A 12,758-nucleotide genomic window follows, 5' to 3' on the forward strand; every position below is an offset into this window, starting at 1 on the left:
TCTAAAAGCTAAATGTATGGGGAGAAATACTCCATACTCTCTCCTCGTCTTGTTTCAAAGGCTCACAAGACGCGATGTGTACTTGCAGCTCTGTTGATGATGCAAGTTGATGCATCATTGTTTTGCATGTATCAGGTATCATCTGTAATACCCGATTCCAAATACTAGCACTCCCACTAGTGGATGTAGGTTGGACATGTGGAAATGAAAGTAAAGCCCCTGATCCCAAATACAAGTTGCCAGTTGTGGGTGGAAGAAGTGCTCAGATACTTTACTAAAGGAAACGCACCAGTGTAAAAAATACTGTATTTAAATTAAAGTTTCTGCATTGAAAATCCCACACAAGTAAACTATTATCAGAAGATATACTTTAATTATTAAAAGATAATAAAATTATCTACAAAAATATAAAATTAAAAATGTCTATGATTAAAATCTGATTCTCTCATCTCACTTCTGTAGCTGCTTGAGTTGAAACTGATTCACATAGCCTATGTAGTCCAGCGGTTCCCAGCTAAGGGGTTGGGGCCCTTAAAGGTCAACAGATAAATCTAATGGGTGGTGAGATAATTATTGGTAGATGAAAGAAGAAAAAATAGATCTGTTGTCAGTTTTTGGGACTTTTCTCTAATCTCTGTTCTTTTGAAATATTGGATCAATTTAACTCTTTGGACCTTCTTTAAATGAAACCAACAAAGAAATTTACAGAGGAAATCACTCTTTTGTGGAACTACTAGGCTACAAAAGAGTGATTCAACTCATAGATCTGTAAATAGATCTGTAAATATGACTGAATTAACCATTGCTTTTCTGTAGGGGGGGGTGTCATAAACCAAACAAGTTGGAAAACTCTGGTTTAATCTTTAAAATGTACTGCATTTTATAGCATTATCATATGTTTTTTTTTTTATCATATGTAAAATCTTAATCTGAAAATTAACCAGTAACTATAGCCCTAAGGCAAATGGAAGGTATGAATCAAATAATCTCTAAATACACCTGACAAATGACACACTGTCATTGAGAAACATAAATAATCCTACCAAGTATAAATTATTCATGTAAGGCATACACCAACAATCCCTATCCAGGCTGCAGTGTTGAGATGGAAGAAACGATTATAAATAATTGTAATTATTACAAAATTCATAATTAGATCAAGGATCTAGCTGGAGGGGATAATGATAATGATGATGAAATCTACAAGAAGATCTCTTCTTGGCTTTCCAAAGTCTGAAAATACACTGAATATATTTGATATGAACGCATTTCGTTTTTGGCGTGAAGAATTCATAATTACATCATGCTGCAGGGTTGAGTTGAAGGTGATCGGAAGTTAACACTCTTTGCCAAAAAAAAACACTGCTTAACGCACAATTAACCCAGCTGTAATTCCCGCTAATTTATGGAATGCACGTGTGAATGAACGAATGGTATTCAAATGCGAAAAGTGATTTGAGATTTTTTTTTCTACGGGACACCGATTTGTTTTAATTTATTATTTCATTGGTTCCTCCAGCACGGTATGCGGCGGCGTGGCATTTAGTGACGAAAAATGAAGCAACGAAGAAGAACACTGGCCAAACTATCTGAGTATGCGCACGCGCGCTGCTCACTAAGCTTGAGGTAAAATGGCGTCGGGTGCCATTTCCACGGAGTCCAAGAAAATATCAGAATTAAGAGTTGTTGATCTTAAATCCGAGCTCAAGCGAAGGAATTTGGACACGTCTGGTGTAAAGAGCGTCCTTCTCGCAAGACTGAGACAGGTAACTTAAAAACGAAGCCATTTTGTGCGAGAACGAGTGAATGCGATGCAGGGTTGCTATCGTTAGCTAATGTTGTTACAGGTTTCCTAAAGCTAGTTAAAGTGAACCACCGACATGACCGCCGGCTCAATTTATCTATATATATGTCAACTTAACTAACCAACACTTCAGGCCAACAGTTGCACATATAACCGTCAGTAAAGAAGTGTGTATGAGCTTCTTGGGTGATTACCGGGAGAGAATTATATTGTAACGATAACTGTCGTAATTTAAAATGTAAAGCTAACGTTAATACGAGACGGGCGTTCAAAACAGACACAAATGGCCCTGAAAAGACATCGTGTTTTTTTAACCTTTAAAGCTATACGTTATCAAATAAATTAAGCGCTCGCTGTTCGCATTAACGCTACAAAGTGAATACAGTAGCTGATTGGACGTGATTGGGTTCAGCTGTTGAAATAATATGTAGCACGCTGTTTCGTTAAATGCGTGGTGAACCGTGCACATGATCATTTAAGTGATGATTTAAACAGGTGTAGCAGATTTCTGTTCGTTTTTTTCGATTGTACGCGATGAACCTGGTCACATTCAAGTTAAGAATGAAAATGGTCCATATTATTATTATAATAATTTGTTGTTTTTGAAGGCTCTTGAGGATGAAGGTGGTGATCCAGAAAACTTTCAAATCCAGCTTTCAAGTGAAACACCTCGAAAAGGCGGAAAGGCGAAAGGTAATTTAGCTTTTAATATCATTGATGAGACAGGGTGGCGAATAAAGTCAGTATTTTTTAATGTTGATTTTTCTTTTCTTTTTAAATTAACTTCACCTTTCAGGAAAAAAGATGGATTCAGATGCAGACACCACAGCGGAAGATGATTTGTTTTCTAAGGTGATTGTTGCACGCAATTCTGTTGTTAATGTTGTTTTTTTTATGTCTTCACCTCCTTTGCTTTCCTGCCAAAATGCCTAGATACAAATATAAGAATTTCCCACTGTGATCATCTTAAGCTATTGTTGTTTTTGGGTCATCAAGAGGGCCCACACAAACATCTGACAATTTCAGCAAGGGTTCAGATGGTTCCTAGGAAGTCCATCTGAAAAAGTGTGAAAACAACTGGATGACAGGAAGCATTTAAGATATTCGACCCTTCTTAACATGCTTAGAAGTATTGTTTAGAGTTCTCACACCTGTAGTACCCTTTTCCTCAGTTCCATTTAACATAAAAGTCACAATTTTTTGAAAATGATTGAAGAAAAACCCTAGCCTATCTATTTGTCAGCACTTGGTATTAAGCTACATCTTGTACCTGTACTATTGCATCGAGTCATAAAATAGCATCATATATCTTTTTATACATGAAAACCACTAAAATAATGCAATTAATTATTTCTATAAACATACCCAGAACTACCCTTTCTTGCTGTGCTTATTACATTGAACCATTTCTGGGCTAACATCAGTGTTGTCTTTTCTAGGAAACTGAAGAGTACGAATCAGAAAGAGGTATGTATGCTGGCACACTAATGACCAATGCTAACCTAAGGTTTCCTTTTTACAGCTAACATCTTGTGATGATTTAGTGGTATTTCATGCCTCTGCTAGCTACTGCTCTATTTAGGTCACAATACGTTAAAGGGATCAATAAGGGCATGCTTAATGAAGACATTTCTGAAGATGACTCCAGATTTTTTCATAATTGGTACACACATGAATCATTGGATGTGGGTTGCCTTGACTATGGTACCCAATTTTCTTGGATTACTCAAAATATATTAAAGAAAAGTTCTGTTTGCATCTTTGGACTTCCATGGCCCGTGGCACTCAACTTCCCACATTCCCCATGGAAATGAAGAGTGAAGGGTAACAAACATGATGACATTTTATTATATCCAATGAATCGGAAGACACAACAACTTGTAGAACTGGAGGATCATTGCACTTTCCTGTTGACATTTTGATTGACAACACTGGACAGACCAGTGACAAGCGCACTGGGTATGTCTGAATACTCCACTCCCTTTACCACAGGAATCAAACACTTGAGTTGTCACAGGTCTTGCCAGATGAGACGGCCTGTGAATGAGGCTGGAATTTGGGTAGTGCAAGGACCACTAGACGCCTCAAAACAGTTTGTAAAGGCCTTGTGTCAGGAGGCAGCTGAAAGATAAGAGACCTCAGTCATTGCATACATCCATCAATACTGCATATAAACCAGCTGACTGCAGCCCCGGCACGATGTGTGCAATGAAGAGATCGGACATACAGCATGGCCTGGGACTGCTAAGGACAGACTGTTACTACCAAAGCAACACACTTAACAGTTTTGTACAGTTGATGGGACACATGGACACAGGTTGGCTTTGATGATGAAAGATGATTTTTCAGTGTTCTGAAATCTGCTGATAAGACTTTGATGACATGGATTATTGAAGAAATATTGGAAGACATTCAAGATTTCCTAAAACTCAGATGACTTTCCATGGACTGGCCAGCTGGGGATGCATTTTGCATAATGCAGAAAACCGAAGGATGAACTGATGAGTCTTTCCTCCTTATTTGAACTTTGCCCAAGATTCCCACCTGGAGAACTGCCACACATTGTAGGAAACATCTGGAATTGCACGTTCAGTGTGAATTGAAAATGAATCGGTACTTTACATGTGTCAAGAAATGAAGAGCACTGAATCACCCTCCATTTTCGGTGAAGATTGTGTGTTTTGTGTCTTCCTGTGGTGTCTACGCCCTCGATGACCATTAACACTAAATATGCTTTCTATTCTACTTTTTAGGTCAAGTAACATGTGAATGTTAAAAGTTGTGTTTTGCCATGTTTATCCTTATTAAATCCCTCAGATGTAACTGATACAGATGATGGTACTCGTGAAAATTCTAAGCCTGCACCCAGTGAGGACAGCCTCGCTCAGCCTGAGGCTGAGGCCCTGGCTGAGGCTGAACCAGAGTCAGAAGCTGTGGCGGCTGAGGCTGATTCAGAGCCTGAGCCAGAGGGCGATGCGGAGGCTGAGCCAGAGGTCGATGCCGATGCTGACCCAGAGGTGGATGAGGACGCTGACCCAGAGGTGGATGGGGAGGCTGAGCCAGAGGCGGAGGCCGAACTGGCTGAGATGGACGCCGAAGCCATGAATTCCTCTAAAGAAGCTGAGGACGATCACCTATCCGTCTCAATCCCAAATGAAGATGCCATCACCCTAGATGTTGATGGTGATGATCTCCTGGAAACAGGTAAACATGTGAAACTTCCAGATCCAGATGCCGAGAAGGGCACTGATGAGCCAGAGGCCTCTGCTGAGACGGGCCCAGATGATGACTTGAAGGAGCAAGAGACAGAGGGCCACAAAGGTGGTAAGAAAGATGATGGATCCAGGTGTGAGCCCATGAAGAAAGACAGCAGAGACTCCTTGAAGAAAGCTGAAACGGGAGATAAAGAAAAGGATTCTGGGAAGAAAGGCCCCTCCACTACTGGGGCATCAGGTCAAGCAAAGAGGTTTGTCTTTCTATGTCAGTTCTTTGATACTACTACCAAGTCCAGCTCACTAAGAACGCAACATTGTGGGTAGCCTCAAGATTTTTTTTTTTTTTTTTTTTTGCCATAAGGGAAATGTTCACTGATGTACCTAATCCTGCCATTTACTACTTTGATTTATTTTTCTGAAGTTGGTTAAATTGTGGCATTAACCAGGAGCTGAGAAAACGCCTCTTATTTTGTTACTTTGACCTTTCCAGCAGTTTTAAAGCCTTTTCCAGTTTCCACACAAGGCATTGTAAAAGAGCATTAGTCCCCGTGATGGCAGTTTTTTTTTTTTTTCTTTTTGGTCAAATGATTCGCTGTGAAGTTGAACAAACCTCCGAAGATTTCATTGGTCCAGGGATTAAATTGGCTGACAACCTGACCCATCTCACCACTGGAAAAGCAATGAAGCCTTTGAGACATTGGTTCAGATCCACGCCTTTCCTACAGGATTTTTTTTCCTGAAAAGTACAAAATATGTTTTTTTGTTCCACTAGATGTATGCCTATCACTTTACACCAGGGTTGTATTTAATATGACTCATTTTCATCTGTTTGTTGTTGCAACATTTGCTTCATAGCTCTTCAAGAGACAGAGATGGGAAAGCTGCAAAAGATGAAAAGGGTAAGACACTGTCCGAATGTTGTTAGATAAAAACCCAGGGAAGCACTTTTGACAACTTGTAACAATTTTTTTTTTTATTGCTCAATGTGATTGCTGAATGTGTTTTGGAAACATCTTTATCAGGAGTTGTCAGCAGCAACAGCAGCTCTTCTCGTAACATATGGGTGAGTGGCCTGTCCTCAAACACCAAAGCCGCTGATCTAAAGAACCTGTTCGGCAAATATGGAAAGGTAAATAACAAGATATTTTTTTGCAATTAGTCATTGCTTATTTTGAACATGTTTGAAAATATCATTTATTTTATCAAAATCAAAAAACGTTAAAATAAAATTCGTTGCCAACAGGTTTTAAGCGCCAAGGTGGTTACAAATGCTCGCAGTCCTGGTTCAAAATGTTACGGCTTGGTGACTATGTCTTCGAGTACAGAAGTGACTCGGTGTGTCTCCCATCTTGACTGTACAGAGCTCCATGGACAGCAGATCTATGTTGAAAGGGTAAGTTAAGAAGCGGATGAAATTGTTTTCTTAGAGACTTAGATCGGTCTAATATTAACCTCCTGTGTTTATAGAACATTTTTGGACCTGTGAACCATTTATATTTGACTGATGCTGTTTTTCAGGCCAAAAACGATCCATTCAAAAAAGAGCCTTCAAAGAAAGAAGCAGAGGACAAAGCAACGTCCAGTAAATCAAGTGACAAACGCAGTTCCACAGGGCTAAAATGGACTAACAAGTGAGTGACAGAAATTCGGTTGAAGAGTAAAACATTTTTGGATTGAAAGCATATTTAACAGTTGGTTCTCCTCACAAACAGAGCACAGCCATGTTACAAAAAAGAAGACAAGAAATCAGATAAACTTTCAGAAAAGGACAAAGATTTATCCAAGAAACCAGAGGTCAAAAGTGGGAAATCTGAGTCTGTTTCATCTAACTTGGGACAAGATTCTTTGAAGAAGGATGACAGAAAGCATGGGCGTAAGTTTTATCCCTCTTCCAATCACTAATTTAGAGAATCCAATTCAGTTAATCAGTGGGCATATGTCTGTTCTCACTGATTATTATTTTCTTCTTCTCTAGGGACAAAAAGCCCAGGCAAGATGATGATGTTCGATCACGGTAAAGGAGAGTCTAATTTTGGTAAAATGCGACCTTTCAGAAGGGGGCGATATTTTGATAGAGTATGACCTTTTTTATTTGTATTTGATTTAATTATATTTTAAAGGATATTTTAAATTTGCCATCAGAAGATGTTGAATAAGATTCTGTTTGAAACTTTTTTCAGCCCTCTGTCAACATGAATATTCAAAGGCGGCCAAAATGGTTGATTCCTCCTGAAGAGGTATAAAACGCTTGATACTATTGGCATATGACTTTGTACTTTGATGTTTCACTTATGAGCTTTGTTTTAAACTTCAACTTGTATTTTCCCCTCCCAGTTAGAGATGATGAAGGACAAACAGCGACCTTTTATCAACAAGGGGGACGACAAAGACATTCTGCCCTTTGAGAAGATGAAGGAGCAGAGGATGCGTGAACGAATGGCTCGTCTAGAGCGTGTCCGTAGAGCCGTGGAGTTGCGCAGGTATCCTGGAACAGAGCATCGTTCACACACATTTTGTAGATTTATAATCAAGGCATGCTTGTATTGCTATTTATTCTTCTAAGACAAGGGATGTTTTCTTTTTCAGGCGCCGTGAAATTGCCGAACAAGAACGACGCGAGCGTGAGCGTGTCCGTCTGTTGCGGGAGCGTGAAGAACGGGAGAACCTGCTCAGGGAGCGCCAGAGAGTAGAGATGGAAAGACAAAAACTCGAAAGGGAGCGCTTGGAGAGAGAGAGGCTTGAGAGAGAAAGAATCCGTATAGAGCAGGTGACGATGTGATTTTGTAACTGTATAACAATAACCATGTCTCTCAGTATCTAATTTTAATTAGTGCATTTTAATGTTGCCTTTTCTAGGAACGCCGTAAAGAGGCAGAGCGCATGGCACGTGAACGTGAGGAGCTGCGGAGGCAGCAGGAGCAGCTCCGCTATGAGCAAGAAAAGAGAAACAACCTCAAAAGAGGCCGTGACGTGGAACATGGGTATGCACCGTTTGAATTTCTGTCCCTCAGCAGTTTCATGTTGGTTGTGTGACTAAGACCAAAATATTTGGACTTTAATTGGGAGTTGTAAAGCAGCGATTCACAAACTTCAATATTTTAGCATTTTATCTGTTTAAAATGAATGTGGCCTACCAAGAAAACAGTATTGATCATCAGGGATCTGTTTGACCTAAGGTTGTTCCCAACAGGCTCATAGAAAAGGAAACGGAGAAAACTGCCTGTTAAGGTCCAATAAGTAACTTTTGGTACCTAAAGTAATCTGGTTTGGCTCATGAGGTGTATCTTTAATGTTGCAGTCGGAGAGATGATCCCTATTGGAATGGCAACAAGAAGATGCAGTCTGATCCTGATGTCCGTTTGAACCAAGGCTCAAACTATAACCGGCAGCCAAACCGCTTTTCAAACTTCAGTCCCCGAGAGAGGGGTCGCTTCCCAGAGGCTGCTGCTGAGCAGCCCAACACCTACGACAGGTAAGAGTGTTGAAACTATAGGAACTAAGGCAGTCCATTGCAGCAACATGATCAGTCACAGAGGACGTTATGAGATGGGAAAGTAGGAACAGCACATGTGTAAATAATGAAACGATAATGACTGCATTCCATTTAGCTGCTTCAGTAACAGGGTCCTGGTGTTGTTCATGCTGGTCCACTGTTGTGCTGCCATGACTTACTGGGACACTTGATTAGAACAGATCCATTATTATTATTATTCACACTTATCACAAAAAAGTAAATGCAGTAGGATTTTTTTGTGCATTCAATATTTTAAATGTTAAAATTTACTCCAAGATCATGTAGGATTTTCTGTTTGTTATGTAAGAAGGGGGTAAGACTGGGTAAGAAGGTAACCTGTGTGGACCAAGAAAGCTTTCAGAATATGTCAGAATGCAGCATGCGAGTATTCTCCTCTGGTCCACAGTATTTAGGCTTTGTATTCCTGACCTGAGATGTTTTATTCTGCCTATGGGCTAATTTGAGTTTTTGTAATGTGGCTAATCATGTGTTGGTCTTTGTTTTGTTGTTAGACGCAACCGGTTTGATGGTGAGCCTGAGGTTAAAAAAAATCGCCCTGCACCTCACAGAGAGAGTTCTGGCTTTGAGCGCTACCCCAAGAACTTTGAAACAGTTCGCAGAGCTGAACCACCTCCTCCTCCCCGCGCTGAACTCCGGGACACTGACCGCAGGGACAGAGATGAGAGACGACCGGTGCCCATGCACGAACGCCCTATGGGAGCCAGAGCTACAATACCTGGCATGTCACACAACCGCACACCCAGGGATGGAGGGCATGGTTGGAAGAATGACGGAGGGATAAATTCCAACAAAGGAGATATGCGGTAAATTGAATGCACTTTTTGAAAAAGAAGCATGATGTGAAAAATACATGAAAGCTAATTTATGAAAGTAATTTTTTTTAAACCTCTCACCCGATGTAATGTTTGAGCAGAGGGCCTATGCGTATGCGTGCTGAGCGATCCGGCAGAGAGGGTCCAGGCCCGTCACTCAGAGGAGGCTCCTCGGCCAATCGTGGAAGGAGCAGCTTCAATGATAGAGATGGAGGAAGACCCATGGTGATGAGTGACCAGGTCAGCTGACATTATGACAATGTGATGCATTTCTTAGGTTTTCCTGTACTAATGGTGCAGGATGGTGACAGTTCATACACTTCAATTCTTTAAAAACTAGTGCTGAAATGAGTAATAGTTTGATTAATCAACTGACAGAAACGTTTGTCATTTATCAAACAAATGACAGGCGTTCTGTGATTCCAGTCTTAAATTGGAGATATTTGCTGCTCTTCTGTTTTTTTAATCTCATTTTAAATTAAAGCAATGTACTTAACATGTTGAAATTAAAATAATTTTCTTAGTGTTCCAGTTTTATTATGCCTCCCTGACAGCTGTGGCCGGGGGCACAATAAAACTTGAGGCAAATTTGGCACAAAGGTTCACTTGGACTCAAAGATGAACTGATTAGATTTTGGTGGTCAAAGGTCATGGCGACCACACAAAAACACGTTTTTGGCCATAACTCAAGAATTTGCAGCAGCATACATCGCCATGGTAGTAATTCTTGGTGATGAAATGTTGGTCCAGTCTTAAAGACATCTTATTTGCAAGATTATTTTGTTTTCACTTGTAAGATTAATCATATTTTGACTGAATTTTTAACAACTAAGAAGTTTCAGTCTTTAGCTGAAGCTTACATATACATTTATAGAAGAATCCTTTTATACAAATCTCCTCTCTCTGCAGCCATTCAGCTCTGGCCGCCAGGTCGTGGTGGAGCGTCATGGCAGGGAGCAGGGACTAAGGAAGGAGTGGCACGGTGGATCAAGCTCCCAGGGCGGGGGCTTCCCTGATAATCGCAGGATGGGAGACACCCGGGGCAGCATGATGGCTTCTTCCAGGTATACCAGACATATCAATAAATGATGGAAAAACTGAATGGTGTGACTCTTGTTCCCAGCCACATTAACTTGAACTTTGTCTTTCTGCAGTCACTCTTCATCTGGAATGAACCGAATTGTACAGATCACCAGCAACTCCATTCCTAGTGGTGGAAACGTTGGTGGATTCAAGCCCTTCAAAGGAACACAGCGGCAGTTCTAACTGCGGCCAAATACTGCCACTTTAAAGCACCTGAGAATTTTTTGAACTCTTTATTCTTAGACTATCAACTGTTTTAGGTGGCACATTTGTAGCCATGAGGTTGATAACACTATTTTATTTTGTATAGACAAGTGTTTACCTCAGTGTAGAGTTCCTGACAGTTCTGCTGTTACCATTAAACAACCATGTGCATATGTTTTACTTATGTTTAGGAAGCTATTGTACAGCCATAGGTCTTTGTAAGTAAAGTTTTCAAGTGATATTACCAACTTCTCCTCTAATTGAGTGTTGTATGTACATTTTGGATAGCCCAGTGTCACACTCAGATTTCCTGTGTACTATGTCTTATTTTAGTGTATTTTAAAACTCATAAAGTGACGTTCATTCATTTGGATATTTCTCTGTGAGGAAACGGATGACATAGGAGTCATTTTCTTTTTGAAGTCATACTTGGTGTTGATGCTTTTGAAAGATTAATTGGATTTACTAAAACATCAAACTCCCAAACAGCCTGCATTGTACCTCTCATAGGCCATGAGTTGAATTACATACAGGCCTGTGTCTTTGAAATAAAATTTGACTGTAAAGTCTTCCTGCAGGGCATTCAGTGGTGGTACACTTTGGGAAAGGACCATAATACATTGTTTTAAGTGAATTAATCGTTTGTTATTCCAGTAATTCTGGAAATTTGACAGACCATTAATGGCTGAAAATCTGATGGTTTGGGCTTTTCAGTCAGTTCTCAGCCTACAGGGTTTTTGAAAGATGCATGATATTGGTACCTATGTACTTCATTTAATCTTATGATACAAGCAGGAAGTACTTCAATGGCTGCGTTTAGAAAATTTGAGTTTGAAGGTGTGATCTACACAACATGAAATCTCCACTTTGAAAGGACTCCAGATGTTGACACTGTAGTGGAGCAGGCGCTCTGTCATCTGTAACTAAACCTTCACCATGCCTCTCTGAGGAGGTACCTCTGTAGTGCTTATTTTACTTTTATTTATTTTTTCATTGAAAAACTGTCAAGTTTCAACATCTTTTTTTTTTTTTATAGTTGGACCAGTACTATACATCCAGGGCTGCTCACTCATACTTGGACTCACAACACACTCTTTACCTACACATTTGTTGTAATTGGTTGATAAAGCCTGATTAAACTACAAAAAAGTGAGAAGCAGAATGACTCGTGCTGATTGTTCCTTGATCGAAGCCTCTGTATCTCCTTTCCTCAACCATTCTCTCACCTTGTACATGTCCCCTGTCATCTCAAAGTTCACATCAACTATATGGCTGCTTCATTGTTTTCCCATGAAGCCAAAAGCCAGTACTCCTATGCCTGAGTACTACTTGTAATTTTTAACAGCTATATTCAGGAGTATGGACCATGTAAGATAAAAAAAAAAAACAAGTGTCGTCCCTCATTTGTAAGTCACTTTGGATTTAAGCGTCTACCAAGTGATTAAATGACATGTAAATGTAAAGACAGCCACAATATTAGGTAACAATGCAGGATGCATTATAATTGAAGTGGATGGAAAGTGGTGGAACAGTGCCAGTAGAAAAAATGTAATATATTTTGTGAACATTTTATACATATATATATATATATATATATATAGTTTTAAAGTGCTTTATGTTAGTAATTAATGGCCCCAAAACCCCTTAAATTGTCAGGAGTGTGTATTGGTTATCTCTTCATTTATATTTAATCAAAACAAATCTAACCTTATCTCAGACCTGCTCTCATTAGATGTTGTTGATTGTCAGGTGAAATAAAACTAAGTAATCCCCAAAAGCATTCATGGGAACAATTAGGATTCATGTTTTCTGATGCTTGAGCAGCTATCTTAGAGTCACTTTTACAAGGTTTCAGGGGACTTCACGAGGTTTAGCTGAGCCCCTCCAGCACTTCCCAGTTTAAACATCCCAGCTCAGATACTTTATCATACACTGCACTGACTGTGATAGTGGTCCCTGAGGTTTTGGTCAGCCTCCTTAGTGTTTTTCAGTTTGTGTGCATAGTCAGGTCTGTGTTAAGGAAAATGTGTTTTCTGTTTGCGTTCCAGTAAACCTCTCCTCTGGTCACATATTGCTCAATTTTAAACCGGTTTTGCACCTCTCAT

At 39.9% G+C, this 12,758-nt stretch overlaps 1 protein-coding gene across 1 annotated transcript; it reads left to right on the plus strand.

The window, feature by feature from the left end:
• Positions 1–1,630: 1,630 nt before the first annotated feature.
• sltm (SAFB-like, transcription modulator) lies at positions 1,631–11,815 on the plus strand. Its single transcript, XM_056377351.1, has 20 exons — positions 1,631–1,766; positions 2,413–2,497; positions 2,601–2,656; positions 3,244–3,271; positions 4,622–5,270; positions 5,875–5,918; positions 6,042–6,148; positions 6,263–6,412; positions 6,538–6,650; positions 6,732–6,892; positions 6,995–7,095; positions 7,200–7,256; positions 7,354–7,499; positions 7,606–7,786; positions 7,876–8,000; positions 8,318–8,491; positions 9,046–9,357; positions 9,468–9,606; positions 10,276–10,430; positions 10,521–11,815. Exons 1-20 carry the CDS (start codon positions 1,632–1,634, stop codon positions 10,630–10,632), a joined length of 3,030 nt encoding a protein of 1,009 aa, XP_056233326.1. The 5' UTR covers position 1,631; the 3' UTR covers positions 10,633–11,815.
• Positions 11,816–12,758: the final 943 nt, after the last annotated feature.

This window comes from Seriola aureovittata, chromosome 1 (genome assembly GCF_021018895.1).
Source record: "Seriola aureovittata isolate HTS-2021-v1 ecotype China chromosome 1, ASM2101889v1, whole genome shotgun sequence".
Classification (NCBI taxonomy): Eukaryota; Metazoa; Chordata; class Actinopteri; order Carangiformes; family Carangidae; genus Seriola; species Seriola aureovittata.